At 40.5% G+C, this 16666-nt stretch overlaps 1 protein-coding gene across 1 annotated transcript in view; it reads left to right on the top strand.

Annotated features, from left to right (window-relative positions):
• Nucleotides 1-16666, top strand: part of ift88 (intraflagellar transport 88 homolog) — a 56535-nt gene that overhangs the window by 30834 nt on the left and 9035 nt on the right. The window contains exons 20-22 of the mRNA XM_062067427.1: nucleotides 1548-1613; nucleotides 1689-1795; nucleotides 9198-9261. Coding sequence (XP_061923411.1) covers nucleotides 1548-1613; nucleotides 1689-1795; nucleotides 9198-9261 — 237 coding nt within the window. The remainder of the gene's footprint in view (nucleotides 1-1547; nucleotides 1614-1688; nucleotides 1796-9197; nucleotides 9262-16666) is intronic.

Below are 16666 nucleotides of genomic sequence, written 5' to 3'. Positions count from 1 at the left end.
ATAAAGGACAGTAAAATAAGCACACGTATGACTGAGGAGTCATAGTGTAACTTTGTGTAGTGTTTGATTTGTCCGACTTTTTGTGTGGCCATAAACGCACCAGTGGTTTAGTGCTATGCGTGTTGGTGACAGATGACAAGTTGCTTTTGGCCTGGTTTGTACGGCAGAAAATGACTAGTTTTTCGAGATAGAAGTGTTTTACTTATGTTTTTGGTGTGGTTCTGGCCGAATATAAACAGTTTTGCTCAATAAAGTGATCGATATAATTCCTGTCCTCGAAGCGTCTCGATAGACGTTACAATAATTGAACGGTGTTCAATTGAACGGTGTTGACGAACACCGTTAGGGCCGCTTGTTGTCACTGTCACTCAAAGTTGCATTGCAAAATTACATAGAATAAATATGTTTATTTTGTTTAGAATTCAGATGGGATTTGATTTGGTGCGCGGCATATATTTGCTGCGCGCAGCAGACGCTAGCAGTGCGCAATTGCGCAGGCACGCACCTTAGAGGGAACGTTGCTTGGCAGTCCATGTCTTGTTGGAAACACGCCATTCTTCATCAACTTTTCTCTTTTTAGCGTCTCGGGTGTAAACCGTGCATCACTTGTCGCTGCATGTGCACCTTCACTCGCAGGTTACACACGCCCATAAATAATACTTTTCAAAATAAAAGCAGCACAGTTGTATTGCGCGCACGACATAGATGTTTTTTCAACTTTATTTTGTAATTAATGATTGCAGCTGTTCACATTCACGCACACGCATACGTCCACACGGAAGTAATACAAATAACGATTTTCAAAACAAAAGCAGCACCGTTGTATTGCACACTCGACATAGATACTTTTTAAAATTTATTTTGTAATTTATAATTGGCCTCACGCGGGCCGGACAGGGACGCACAAAGGGCCGGATGCGGCCCGCGGGCCGCAGAATTCCCAGGTCTGCTATAAGTCCACAGTGATTCCCTCCTTCTTTCCAAACATGGGTAATGGCGAGAAAAGAAACCCGAGCAATGAACTGCGTAAATAGGATGTGACGTAGGGGGCTCCGCCTCTCCAAAATGCCTGCGCCCCGTGTGTACTGTGCTGCGTTTGTACACAGACGCGTATTTGTCTCAATCTAAAAGTTGGTCAAACGAAATTATTTCAAAAAGAGGGGTGTGTAAATGGAGGTTCCATGGAGTGTGAAGTATCTCATTGTTCACTGAATTCCATGCAGTTCTACCTTTGAAAGATCCTGCCATGTGCATTTAAAATTGAAATAAAAAGCGGCAACAGTTTTAATTTGACTTCTTTTTTTCAGTAGGTTAAAATATTTGCTTGATAGAGTCATTAAAAAAGTTGCGACTATGCAACAAAGTGCATGCATAAAAGTCTCTTACTTTAACAACAGAGGAGAAAAGGTATCAGTATTGGTATTGGACATGAAAAAGTAGTATGGCACCATCCCTAGTAACTAGTTCTAGCTTTCCATCTCAATATCTGCATTATGAAATGCATTCCATTGTACGTGTTTGATCCGTGTTATTTATTGTCTTTGTAGGAAACTACCAGAAATCTCTAGACGCTTACAAAGAAATCCACCGCAGGTTTCCTGAAAATGCGGAATGTAATTCAGCTTGATTTTTCTTTCTCCTCACTCATCAATGTGGCTGCTGAGCACAGCTGTGATTTCTGCGTACAGGTCTGCGCTTCCTGGTGAGGCTCAGTCAGGACATGGGCCTGCAGGAAGTCCAAGACTACGCCGCCAAGCTGAAGAAGGTGGAGAAGATGAAAGAGCTCAAAGAGCAGGTACGAGTGATGCAACACCTGCAATTCTACTGTCTTGTGTAAAATGGATGTCCGCACGTGATTTAAATCGGGAGAATATTCAGAAAGGCTCTCAGGCTACTAGTTGAATCCCATCTTTTTATGTAGTCGTTCACATTACAAAACAAAAATGCAAGTCTAATGTGAAGGAATTCTGACGTGCATGCAGACATGACGTCACATGTGTTGCAGTGTTTACGGAAGTAAACAAGGCTCCAGTTCTCAGTGGCGTGCGGTGAGGTTAATGTCTGGTGAGGCACTGCATCATCACAGTCAGATTTACAAACATATGAACCCTAAATAGTATCTTATTTACCATGTGATTGGCAGCAGTTAACGGGTTATGTTTAAAAGCTCATACCAGCATTCTTTACACAACTGTAGCACACAAAAAAGCACATTTAATAAAAATAACATTATTATGGTCTTACCTTTCTTGCTGGACAGCCTTTGCGTGTGTACCACGTCGTTTGAAAAGAACGGGTCTTCTGTCCCGAAGTCAAAAGTAAACCTTTTAGCTCCGGCGTTGGTATACCTTTAATTATTACCTCCTGCTTCGATTGAAAGTCCAGTTTAGAAAACTGTTTTATTTTGCATATGTAATCCTCCATGTTTTTAATAAAAGTCCAGGCGAGAGGAAATAAACAATCGCTTGCAAACTTTTTTTTTTTTCCTTCTGCGGTCAAGGAATGATCTCTGGGATCACTACCGCCCTCTACCACCAGGAGGCCGGATTACTGCGAGCCTCAACCAGTATGTCTTTTGCAGCAGATTTATGAATGCTCAGCACAAGAAATGCGTTACACACATACAGTTTTTGACAAAATACACTGTACATTATATACCTCAGCTAACTAAACTATGCCATAGTTTAGTTAGCTGATATAATTCATATAGCAATACAGTCTCACTGCACAGCAGGCCAGCAGTTAGCCGAGTCATTGTGCACAATCCATGTTGAGGCACAAATCAGTGACGTGCCTCATCTGGCTGCTGATCACAGCACCGTCTCTTCACAGTATTTGAACGGCAAATGTGAAAATAAAAATAATCTAAAACTGGTGAAGTTAAATGGAAAATAACTTTAGTATAATCACTGGATACATATAACAATTTAATTATTATTTTTTTCTTTTTACATTTTTTTTCTTTCCATGACGGCAGGTGAGGCCCCGCCTCCCCTGCCTCTAGTGACTGCACGCCACTGCCAGTTCTAGTAAATCTCATTTAGGGCAGGAAAATTATGTAGGGGTGAAACGGTACGTGTATTTGTATTGAACCGTTTCGGTACAGGGGTTCCGGTTCGGTTCGGAGGTGTACCGAACGAGTTTCCACACGGACATATTAAGTAGCGTAACGCAGGTTGTGTAAACAATGCACACCGAGGCACAACACACGGCATGCTAGCAGCTAACGGGCTAGGATAGACTGACCATACGTCCTCTTTTCACCGGACATGTCCTCATTTGCGGAGCTGTCAGGGCCGAGTTTCCTAAATGCCTCAAATGTCCGGCATTTTGAGTTAGGGTTGCGTGTAGGGATGATACTCGAAACCGGTTTTCCCGGTTGTTCGATAAGAAAAGAACCGAGTCCTCGGACTCGAATCCCTTTTTAAAAACCGGTACCCGTTATCGAGACCACTATAGTAAAGAAAAAGAGTTGGTTCTATATTCGAACCCCTCGGAACGAATCCCGTCCCGACCAGAAATGCTCCGTGTGACATCACAAGAAATGACGTCACATAGCTCAGTCATTAGGCGCAGATAGCGAAAGCAGGAAAACAATGGACGGGAAAAAGTGCTCCAAGGTGTAATAAAGTTCAAAACAAAAGGTATAATCCAATGAATAACTTTACTGGGAGATTTGAGCAGACTACAAACACATGACCAACACTTTTACGACCAACCGGAAACATAGCAACGCACCTCCTTTACGGCAGCTGTCGCAACGTTCTTATAGCAACCGCAGCACATACATATATGACATGATCTCCCTTTTTCAACTTTTGTTTTTCTTTCCTTGTAAACAAAACAAAATCACACTGTATATGTGTTGTCTGTCTATTTATAAATAATGCAGACGAGGCGTGTTGGCTGAGTTCTTGACGTTTACTTTCACGGGTGACGACATGCAACAACACTTTTCGGGGCTACCGCGCATGCTCGACACTCCCGTTGCATGATGGGTAGTGTAGTTGTTATATTCCCTAGCTCATAACATCTTTCCCCCTATAAAGAAATAATGCTAACTCAATAAAGTGTATTTCTTTTTTTAGCTTTAACTTTTCATTTTTTAGCATTGTAACCACATTTGCAAACAACTTTTCTCTTCATAGAATTTTCTTTCAATAAAGAAATAAAGTGCAAAAATGTCAAAGCATCATAACAAACAGTTATGTTCCAATAGCAGCAGAAGTGCACTTTTTGGAGAGCTGTGTTATTTCCAGTTTTGTGCCCAAGGGACTGATTTTATTTAACACTAGTATTATTTATACACCTATAGTGATCACAGAGACAGGTTGTTTTTGTGTTACCTTATATATTTGTTTTTCTGAAAAATCCCACTTAATATACTTTGGGTAACAACAGTCAATATTTATTTATTTTATTTTTTTAGGGGGGCAACAGTCAATATTTATTTATTTTTTAGATTAAATTGTTTTCTTATATAATAAAAGTGAGCTTTTGTTAAACCAAATATTGTGTGTTTTTTTCCATATACAACAACCTATCTGGACTCGATAAGAGAATCGATAAGGAATCGGTTCGATAAGAGGATTCGATAATAGATTCGAACTCGATAATTTCTTATCAAACATCATCCCTAGTTGCGTGTATTAACAATGTACGTTCAGGGTTAAAAGGGGTTAAAAACAAAACAAATTGTGAGTGCAGCAGCATTGCTGAGGGAGGGGCAGAGACAGAGAGAGAGAGAGTTATGATAAACGTCGCCAGGCTCTGCTTTTTATCCATAGATTTATCACATTTCATTTTTTATTATCTATAGCAGGGATGTCAAAAGTGTGCCCCGGAGGCCATTTGCGGCCCACAGCTAATGTTTTGAAGGCCCACGGCACCTTCTAAAAATACTATTAAAATAAACAAAAACATAACAAAAGTGAAATAAAAAAGCTTAAAGGTTACCGTAATTTCCGGACTATAAGCCGCACCTGACTATAAGCCGCACCAGCTAAATTTAGTGGAAAATACAGATTGCTCCATATATAAGCCGCACCCGACTATAAGCCGCAGGGTTTTGATGTGTAATTACCGTAGTATATAGGGGTTCCTGCTACCACGGAGGGGATTGTCGGGACAGAGATGACTGTTTGGGAACGCAAAGCGTCCCATTTATTAACTATAAATCTTTCAATCATTCAATCAAACTTTCACATCTTTGACATGGCGAACAGCATTCGTGCAGAGTACAAATAATACAACGGTGCAAAGTAATACAAAGTGCTCGCCTGTACGTTATCAAAATAACCAGCCTACCGGTATATGAAAAGTCATTGTGTCATCGTCTTCCTCCTGCGTACTAAAACCACCGAAATCCTCTTCGTCGGTGTCGGAGAATAACAGGCCGTAAATAAGCCGTAAATAAGCCGCACCCTTGTATAAGCCGCAGGGACCAGAACGAGGGGAAAAAGTAGCGGCTTATAGTCCGGAAATTACGGTAAATGTAATTTAGAAAAAGTTGCAATGTTGACTAATAAAACAAAGCTGTTTTTTTTTCTTTCAAACTGTCATTGCTCAAAACATAATATTGAATCAAAATCAATGTTATGATGAATTATTGACCTATCCAAGGTTCCAATTACTTCACATCAAATATTACACTAAGAAAAATATTTTTGGTGGAAGATTTTGCAAATTTGGTAAATGAATAACCCCAAAATGTATATTTTGTTGTTTTCCTACTGTACCGAAAATGAACGGAACCGTGACCTCTAAACCGAGGTACGTACCGAACCGAAATGTTTGTGTACCGTTACACCCCTAAGATTATGGCAATAATAATAATCACCATTATTGTGATTGATATTGAAATCATGATTACTCATAATTTGAAAACACAAGTATTTATTGTTCCACCAAAACTCCACATTTAATATAATTTAAAATAACAACAGATATAAATTAGTAACTAACAAACAAGCAAAATAATGATAGTACTAACAACACTAAATTGAAATAACAAAAGCAATATAATAACAATACGATTCAGTTTTTCGGTTTTTACATTTTTTTTAATTCTGTTTTTTACCTTTTACATTTGTACTCTTAGTGTCATAAATAAAATGTTATAAAATGGGAACATTTTGATCAATATATTAGGTCAAAGCATAATAATTGTGTAAATGTAGTAAGAAACGCTTCAAGTACATTTAGCTTGTGTAAGGCCCGTTTTGGAAACCTTTATTTTGTTAGTGCATTTGGACCGGATGTTGTGCAGAGCGCTTTTATGGTGAAGGGGGGGAAGTGTGTTGCTGTTCTGAGCTTGACGAGTAGACAAGTTGAAGCTGGTATAAAAAACAAGAACAAAGAGAGCCTTTCCAAATTTTGACTCCTGTTTGTACATTGCTCTTACATCCATGATGTCGTACACAACAACACAAGCAGATGAGGTGACCACAATGACAACATTTCCCTCACATTTATGTCAATTTCCCTGATATTCTGTGATTCCATTTTATCGGCTATTTCTCTTGACTCCGTCCGTGGTTACGTCAACGCGGAAATGCCTTACTTTTTTTGTTGAGTTTACTGATAATTGATGAGGAACATTAGAGCCGTGTCAAATAAAATGTAGACGTGGTCTACGCTCACTCATCCGTTTCATCGTTACAAACTCAGGAATTTGCATGCACGTTGGACGGCCCATTATTCGTCTATTTTTCAATTACAATATTTTTATGATCAAAATTGTCCGATTAATTTGATTAATTGTCCAGTCCGAGTCTCAGTGCTGGCGCATTTGTGGCAATTTCACGGATTTTGTGCAATCAAAATCAACATTTTCTGAATTGAATTATTGTGTGTGAAAGATTAAGAAGGAAGAGGGCAATTTTGGCCTTTGCAGTTTGTGGAACATTTGCTTTAATGTCTGCTCCAAAGAGCGTGTAGGCGAGCAGTCGGAGGCAGGAGTTGTGGAACATTGACACGAGTTCCTAAAACATTATTCTCGCTTGTTTTCTGCTCATTTGGCAACCATTTATTTGGCAACCGTCTATTTTGGCAAAGAATTATGACGCTTACCGCTTTTTGATGACGTTCTGGTCAGATAAACATGTCTGAAGTCGCATCGGACACATAATCGGATTTATATCCACAAATAAAAGAGACCCGAGTCGGATTTGAAACATTCAGGATTGCACTGTTCACACTGACATGACAAATTCCAATACAGGTCACATATGGGCAAAAAAAAAACCGTGAATCGACCTGCAGTGTGAACAAGGCCTACGTTTAAGGCTTGTCTTTTCTCATATCTGTTCCCACCCTCACTGATTGAAAACAACTGGGTGTGTGTTGTGGCCAGAAAGGGCGTCAGTGGTCAGTGCTGGAGGATGAGAAACATCTGTCTTTTTCCCTCGTCCTTCTATGGAGAGGACTGGAGAGGAGGATATTCAACTCAATTTTTTTGGGGAAAGCTACATTTAAATAGTCTAATTTGCGTCCTCTACAGCAGTGTTTTTCAACCTTTTTTGAGCCAAGGCACATTTTTTGCATTGAAAAAATCCGGAAACACACCACCAGCAGAAATCATTAAAAAACGAAACTCAGTTGACCGTAAAAAGTCGACTTTAAAGCATAACCAAGCATGCATCACTATAGCTCTTGTCTCAAAGTAGGTGTACTGTCACCACCTGTCACATCACACCCTGACTTATCTGGACTTTTTTGCTGTTTTCCTGTGTATAGTGTTTTAGTTCTTGTCTTGCGCTCCTATTTTGCTGGCTTTTTCTCTTTTTTTGGTATTTTCCTGTAGCAGTTTCATGTCTTCCTTTGAGCGATATTTCCCACATCTACTTTGTTTTAGCAATCAAGAATATTTCAGTGGTTTTTATCCTTCTTTGTGGGGACATTGTTGATTGTCATGTCATGTTCGGATGCACATTGTGGACGCGTCTTTGCTCCGCAGTAAGTCTTTGCAGGCCGATATTATCGGACATCTCTACCAGAGACTATAAAAAAATGGGACCCATTACCCCCCTGCTTGGCACTCAGCATCAAGGGTTGGAATTGGGGGTTAAATCACCAAAATGATTCCCGGGCGCGGCACCGCTGCTGCCCACTGCTCCCCTCACCTCCCAGGGGGTGAACAAGGGGATGGGTCAAATGTAGAGGACAAATTTCACCACACCTAGTGTGTGTGTGACAATCATTTGTACTTTAACTTTAACTTAATACCTTTTGGCCATACTGAGCCAGTCATTTCCGGAAGTAATCTCATCCTGTGAGAAGCCTCCATTTTACTAATGACTTCCAATGTTGCAAAAATGTGTAGAATAAAAATTAAAATACAACATTTCTGTCAATGAAGATTTGCGTCAGCCTTTGATAGTAGGCTTATAGAGCTAATATAGACCCTTACATCAAGTGTTGCCTTCATTATAACACTTATATAAGGCTTTTCATTTTTTGAGGCTCCAGACAGATTTTTTTTTTACATTTTTGGTCCAATATGGCTCTTTCAACATTTTGGGTTGCCGACCCCTGGTATAGAGGAACTTGGATTAGCACTCTCGTGGTTTTAGGAATGTTTTGCAAAAATGTTTTGAACTGAACTCGTGGGCCAGTTTTGGGTCACTCCCGGGCCGCCAGTTGAATAGCGTTTGATTGGTGTGATTCAAACACACGTATTCACTTACGTGTCAGAAGGCTGGAGTCTCTCTGTGTGCTCTGTGATTGCTGCTGGATGGGATTCATTCGTGTCCTTCTGATGTGTCATAGAATAGAATAATAGAAGCACACGGCGCTGTCCTGGTACATGTGGAGAGCCAGCAGCAACTGACGGGTATGACTACTTAGTCAATGAGCGCTGAGAACGCTGCTTCCAAGTCCCTAAATCCTCCATGTTCAAAAAAATCTTTGACCGCAACTATTTGACTAGTTGCTGGACTCGCTTTGGGACAAAATAAATTGCACAATTTGTGACTCCAACAATGCTGTCATAGCTCTAATAAGTATCATGTTGTTTTATTGTGATGGGCTTTTTCCACAGAAGACAGGAGGACATGTGTCATGGAAGGTTCTGGTGTCACACACTCTTTTCCTGCATTCAAGACAAAACAATTTGCGGCATTAGCAACACTTGGGATCCCAATAAAGCTAAAAAAAACCAAACATGCTGTAACGTTTGAATCTCCTTTTTCCTGCAGAGGGTGAAGTCTGCACGAGAAGGCAGTGCCAGAGGCCGGAGAGAAGGTAGCGCTGGAAGTGCCGGTGAGTCCCACCTTAACATAAGACATGCTATGTATTCGGGCTGTGAATCTTTGGCCAGCACACAATTACATTCTTGGGGGTAACGATTGGATTCAGAGTCAATTCTTGATTAACAACAATTTTTGATTCAAAATTAATAACATTTTGATGCCAGTTCTATAATGAACTACATTCCTCCATAACAGCGCTGATCAATTTCTAGATTACTTAAAATAAAAACTGGTTTTGTTTACAAAAATTCCACCCAACACAACCTCTCAAGGTTTCCTTCGAACAACATCTATTTGTTTCATTGGACTGGATTCATCAGATTCAAGTAATTAAAATGTATTTTATATTTTTTGGGGTTGTTATTACAATGTCTAGAGCATAGGTAGTTATTGTGGAACAGATGCATCAAATTACATTTAGAGCTTGTTATATAATTGTTACAATTATAAAAGAGGGGGGAAAAGCGTTTTTTAAGAGTTTTATCTTGTTTCATATTTTTTATATTTGTAATGAATGACTTCATAAAAATATAACTAATGTGTGATTATTATTAAATGTATATACCGTTATGGGGCTAAGTAAGCAATCAACCCTGCAAATGAACCCTTAGTTGTTCAGACAATGTGAGTACAAATACAGAAATTCTGCTCCCATCAAAGCCCAATGTTGCAATATTACAACATTTCTCTAAAAACATACATAAACTTTTTTTTTTAAATCTTCAATTTCTGCATCAAATGCCTCCTACAACAACATCTGAAAGGTCAAATAATTTTTTTTTAGGTTTTTCTATATTTGGGTCTTACAGGGTTAAGGTAAATCTGTACTGCAGATGTAGATCATCTACATCAGACCTGGGCAAATTAAGGCCCGGGGCCCGTTAAGCTTTTCAATCTGGCCCGCCGGACATTCCCAAATAATGTTTTTCTGATTTTTAAGATGGAAAGTGTAGCTGCCATTATGATGTGCAGTGATGTTTTCAAATGACCGTAAGTCTTAAACTATACAAAGTATTTCAATGGTTGGAATCTGGCGCTTTTGCATGCATTACTAGTTACTATGGTAATCTAATGAGTTACTATGGTAATAGATTTTATTTGTAAAAAGCACTTTATATTGAGCAAACAACCTCAAAGTGCTACAGTGTATTAAAAACATTAATAAATAATAAAAATAAATACAAATAAAATCTAGAACAGCCTAATAGCTAGAACTAGTACGCATATATCTATAAAAAAAGGCTTTTTAAAAAGAAGGGTTTTTAAGCCTTTTTTAAAAGCATCCACAGTCTGTGGTGCCCTCAGGTGGTCAGGAAGAGCGTTCCACAGACTGGGAGCGGCGGTGGTAATCTCATTAGTTACTATGGTAATTTAAAGGCCTACTGAAAGCCACTACTAGCGACCACGCAGTCTGATAGTTTATATATCAATGATGAAATCTTAACATTGCAACACATGCCAATACGGCCGGGTTAACTTATAAAGTGACATTTTAAAATTACTGCCACACTTCCGGTTGAAAAACTCCTTTGGATATGATTTATGCGCGTGACGTCACAAAATCCACGGAAGTGGTTAGACCCCATCGAACCCGATACAAAAACCTCTTGTTTTCTTCGACAAAATTCCACAGTATTCTGGACATCTGTGTTGGTGAATCTTTTGCAATTTGTTTAATGAACAATGGAGGCTGCAAAGAAGAACGTTGTAGGTGGGATGGATCGGTGTATTAGCGGCTAAGTACAATACTTACAGCAACACAACAAGGACTACTTACTACGCTTAGCCGATGCTTGCCGCCAAACCCACGGATGAAGTCCTTCGTCGCGCCGTCGATCGCTGGAACGCAGGTGAGCACGGCTGTTGATGGGAAGATGAGGGCTGGCTGGCGTAGGTGGAGCGCTAATGTTTTTATCATAGTTCTGTGAGGTCTGGTTGCTAAGTTGCTAAATTAGCCTTAACGTCATTAGCAACAGCATTGTTAAGCCTTACCAGGCTGAGAATTTTTAACCGTGTAGTTACATGTCCATGGTTTAATAGTATTGTTGATCTTCTGTCTATTCTTCCAGTCAGGGGTTTATTTCTTTTGTTTCTATCTTCATTTGAGAACGATGCTATCACGTTAGCTCAGTAGCTAAGTGTGTCACCGATGTATTGTCGTGGAGATGAAAGTCACTGTAAATGTCCATTTCGCGTTCTCGACTCTCATTTCCAAGAGGATATAGTATCCCAGGTGGTTTAAAATACAAATCCGTGATCCACAATAGAAAAAGGAGAGAGTGTGGAATCCAATGAGCCAGCTTGTACCTAAGTTACGGTCAGAGCCAAAAAAGATACGTCCATCACTGCCTCTCCAGTCCTTCACTGTAACGTTCCTCATCTACGAATCTTTCATCCTCGCTTAAATTAATGGGGTAATCGTCACTTTCTCGGTCCGAATCTCTCTCGCTCCATTGTAAACAACGGGGAATTGTGAGGAATACTAGCTCCTGTGACGTCACGCTACTTCCGCTACAGGCAAGGCTTTTTTTTATCAGCGAGCAAAAGTTGCGAACTTTATCGTCGATTTTCTCTACTAAATCCTTTCAGCAAAAATATGGCAATATCGCGAAATGATCAAGTATGACACATAGAATGGATCTGCTATTCCCGTTTAAATAAAAAAAAAATCATTTCAGTAGGCCTTTAAGTCACAGCAGCTCTCCCCACCCACACCAAGCAGTGTGGGTGGGGAGCGTTTCCACTGAGTGTTTCCAGAGCGGCCGGCCTGAAATGCGGGTGTCGGGGACAGACGCAGAAGGAGATTTTTGCAACAAAGTTCTGCAAGAAAAGTGATATATCAGATCGTAGGTGGGTTTTTTTTACCCTTCGCGTTCACATTTGGCTGTGTTTAGTGCATTTTTGTTGCGTTTCGCTTGATTGTAATTATGTCGATGGAGAGTGGGTGTGACGTTCATATGTTAATATTCAGTGTTTTATCCTACATAGTTAATATTGTAAATCCCACATTCTTTATTTTCATGTACATTCTGGGTGTCTCATTCAGTAAAAACAAATTTAAATTCCATTCCGTTTTTTAAGGCGGTCTGTCATAACGTTTTTAGCATTCAATCTGACATTATTGTGAGGTTTTGTGTTAGTGTTCCTAAAAATAAATATACCGGCCCCCAGACACTTTTTTTTCCTCTAAATTTGGCCCCCGAGTCAAAATAATTGCCCGGGCCTGATCTACATCAACAATATGATTTGTCTGAGTGGCTGGACAGGACAGATTTAAAAGATCGATTGTTGATTTCTTTTAATCGATTTAAAAATCGTTACAAATAAGAATCGCAAATAATTCGAAAATCACTTCTTCTTTTTTTGACACCCCTACTTCTTATGGCTCTTTGAAGGAAGGCAGACATTGAGGAGTTGTTTCATTCAAATAGCTGTTCAAAAGACCAAGGGCATATATACTGTATTATAAATTCAAAATATTATTTATTTTTTTACAATGCTAGTATGTCTTTTATTTATTTTTTTAAAGGCCTACTGAAAGCCACTACTACCGACCACGCAGTCTGATAGTTTATATATCAATGATGAAATCTTAACATTGCAACACATGCCAATACGGCCGGGTTAACTTATAAAGTGACTTTTAAAACTTCCCGGGAAATATCCGGCTGAAACGTCGCGGTATGATGACGTATGCGCGTGACGAAGTCCGAGTAACGGAAGTTATGGTACCCGTAGAATCCTATACAAAAAGCTCTGTTTTCATTTCATAATTCCACAGTATTCTGGACATCTTTTGCAATTTGTTTAATGAACAATGAAGGCTGCAAAGAAGACAGTTGTAGGTGGGATCAGTGTATTAGCAGCGGACTACAGCAACACAACCAGGAGGACTTTGTTGGAGCGCTAGCCGCGCTAGCCGCCGACCTCACCTTGACTTCCTACGTCTCCGGGCCGCCAAACTAATCGGGTGAAGTCCTTCGTCCTTCTGCCGATCGCTGGAACGCAGGTGAGCACGGGTGTTGATGAGTAGATGAGGGCTGGCTGGCGTAGGTGGAGAGCTAATGTTTTTAGCATAGCTCTGTGAGGTCCCGTTGCTAAGTTGCCAAGTTAGCTTCAATGGCGTCGTTAGCACAGCATTGTTAACCTTCGCCAGCCTGGAAAGCATTAACCGTGTATTTACATGTCCACGGTTTAATAGTATTGTTGATTTTCTATCTATCCTTCCAGTCAGGGGTTTATTTTTTTGTTTCTATATGCAGTTAAAGCACGATGCTATCACGTTAGCTCGTAGCTAAAGCATTTCGCCGATGTATTGTCGTGGAGATAAAAGGCACTGAATGTCCATTTCGCGTTCTCGACTCTCATTTTCAAGAGGATATAGTATCCCAGGTGGTTTAAAATACAAATCCGTGATCCACAATAAAAAAAGGAGAGTGTGGAATCCAATGAGCCAGCTTGTACCTAAGTTACGGTCAGAGCCAAAAAAGATACGTCCTGCACTGCGTCTCAAGTCCTTCACTGTAACGTTCCTCATCTACGAATCTTTCATCCTCGCTCAAATTAATGGGGTAATCATCACTTTCTCGGTCCGAATCTCTCTCGCTCCATTGTAAACAACGGGGAATTGTGAGGAATACTAGCTCCTGTGACGTCACGCTACTTCCGCTACAGGCAAGGCTTTTTTTTATCAGCGAGCAAAAGTTGCAAACTTTATCGTCGTTGTTCTATACTAAATCCTTTCAGCAAAAATATGGCAATATCGCGAAATGATCAAGTATGACACATAGAATGGATCTGCTATTCCCGTTTAAATAAAAAAAAATCATTTCAGTAGGCCTTTAAAGTGGCGTGGACAATTGCGGATGCAATATATGCACGTGCATACAAAAAACGCTCACAACTGGGAATCGTTTCTCATCGTTCAGGTAAAAGAGCCGTTCAAATGACTACTCGTTGGCGAACATCCCATCTCTATCAACATGCAACATGCAGACACCACATCTCACAGAGCCAACGCCGCCTCCCCGTGATGGATGCCTTGGCGCCGCTGCATCACACAGCCTTCACTTTGTCTGTAAACGCTGCGAGCCATGTTTACGTCTGCGGAGCAGCAGTGACTTGCTGGAAATGACATTCACAGGGAGCAACTCCAAACGTGAGAAACGGCCTGACAGCCGCTCGCAATGTTGAACTGCGCTCGCTTGTTTGAGGCGCTTTCGGATATTTGTGAAAAACCTCGAGAGGACCTGAGATTTTTCCCTCTTTTCTGTAAAAGTCTGCATCGAGGCAACTCTCAGTACAAGAAGAAAATAATCACTCTTCATCTATTTGCCTTTTAAAGGCCTACTGAAATGATTTTTTTTTAATTTAAACAAGAATAGCAGATCCATTCTATGTGTCATACTTGATCATTTCGCGATATTGCCATATTTTTGCTGAAAGGATTTAGTAGAGAACATCGACGATAAAGTTTGCAACTTTTGCTCACAATTCCCCGTTGTTTACAATGGAGCGAGAGAGATTCGGACCGAGAAAGTGATGATTACCCCATTAATTTGAGCGAGGACGAAAGATTCGTAGATGAGGAACGTTACAGTGAAGGACTTGATGGACGTATCTTTTTTGGCTCTGACCGTAACTTAGGTACAAGCTGGCTCATTGGATTCCACACTCTCTCCCTTTTTTATTGTGGATCACGGATTTGTATGTTAAACCACCTGGGATACTATATCCTCTTGAAAATGAGAGTCGAGAACGCGAAATGGACATTCAGTGCCTTTTATCTCCACGACAATACATCGGCGAAATGTTTTAGCTACGAGCTAACGTGATAGCATCGTGCTTTAACTGCATATAGAAACAAAAAAATAAACCCCTGACTGGAAGGATAGATAGAAAATCAACAATACTATTAAACCGTGGACATGTAAATACACGGTTAATGCTTTCCAGGCTGGCGAAGGTTAACAATGCTGTACTAACGACGCCATTGAAGCTAACTTAGCAACGGGACCTCACAGAGCTATGCTAAAAACATTAGCTCTCCACCTACGCCAGCCAGCCCTCATCTACTCATCAACACCCGTGCTCACCTGCGTTCCAGCGATCGGCAGAAGGACGAAGGACTTCACCCGATGCGTTTGGCGGCCCGGAGACGTAGGAAGTCAAGGTGAGGTCGGCAGCTAGCGCGGCTAGCGCTCCAACAAAGTCCTCCTGGTTGTGTTGCTGTAGTCCGCTGCTAATACACCGATCCCACCTACAACTGTCTTCTTTGCAGCCTTCATTGTTCATTAAACAAATTGCAAAAGATGTCCAGAATACTGTGGAATTATGAAATGAAAACAGAGCTTTTTGTATAGGATTCTACGGGTACCATAACTTCCGTTACTCTGACTTCGTCACGCGCATACGTCATCATACCGCGACGTTTCAGCCGGATATTTCCCGGGAAGTTTTAAATGTCACTTTATAAGTTAACCCGGCCGTATTGGCATGTGTTGCAATGTTAAGATTTCATCATTGATATATAAAGTATCAGACTTCGTGGTCGGTAGTAGTGGCTTTCAGTAGGCCTTTAATGTTTTGTGTCTTTCTTCAAACAATTCTTCCAAAAAATAACCTCAAAAGTAAGGCGGAGCTGCTTAAACCTTTTCCACCCAGGGTCACATACTAAAAGAATTGAGGATTTGGAAGCCTTTTAGATTTTGGGGGGGGGGTGAGCTAAAACCAATCATTGTAGATATGGCTAGGCAAGAAACTTTTATTATGGGCCTGCTGTAATGCAAGCAGCCCATATTATTATTGCTCATACTTCAACTTGTATTATACTTCTTCTATCTTATTCTTCCCCAATTAATGCGAGACGAACCGGCCAACGAACCCCCACATATGTTATACTGTCGGAAAGGTATCGCTCGCGCCAACAGCTGCATTTATAGTTGGGATCAGTTCGTGTTACCATGGCGGCGCTATTTACGAATAAAAAAAATGGGCCCGCTGAATATGTATGCAACCTTTTATAATGGAGGATTTTGCCAGCAGAACGCCAAAAAAGACAAGATTACCTCCTCTTGTAGCTCAGCCATACTTTCACATAGCTCGGTGCTTAAAGTCTCTTTTTGTTCACACACTTGTCTACATTTACCCTGGCTAAAACGTTTTACGTCCAAGATTTGGTTTTGGCTGGATGGCCATCGGAAGGAGGCGAGCGCCATTGGGGTTCCCCCATTAAAGCGGATGGCGTAAGAAAATACGCACTTTTTTTGTGTGTAAACAACCAGTCCTCACGGCCACATCTTTTATCCCACTGTCATGTGTTTCGGTGAAAACGTTAACACACATGTCCTCTCTCAGAAAATGTCACTTTCATGGAGATCATGTGTCCCATTTTGCTTTTGTTGGCCCTCAATGCC

Source organism: Entelurus aequoreus, linkage group LG13 (genome assembly GCF_033978785.1).
Source record: "Entelurus aequoreus isolate RoL-2023_Sb linkage group LG13, RoL_Eaeq_v1.1, whole genome shotgun sequence".
Lineage (NCBI taxonomy): Eukaryota > Metazoa > Chordata > Actinopteri > Syngnathiformes > Syngnathidae > Entelurus > Entelurus aequoreus.
The sequence above is the reverse complement of the archived record's forward strand: the minus strand, read 5'-3'. Positions and strand labels throughout refer to the sequence as shown.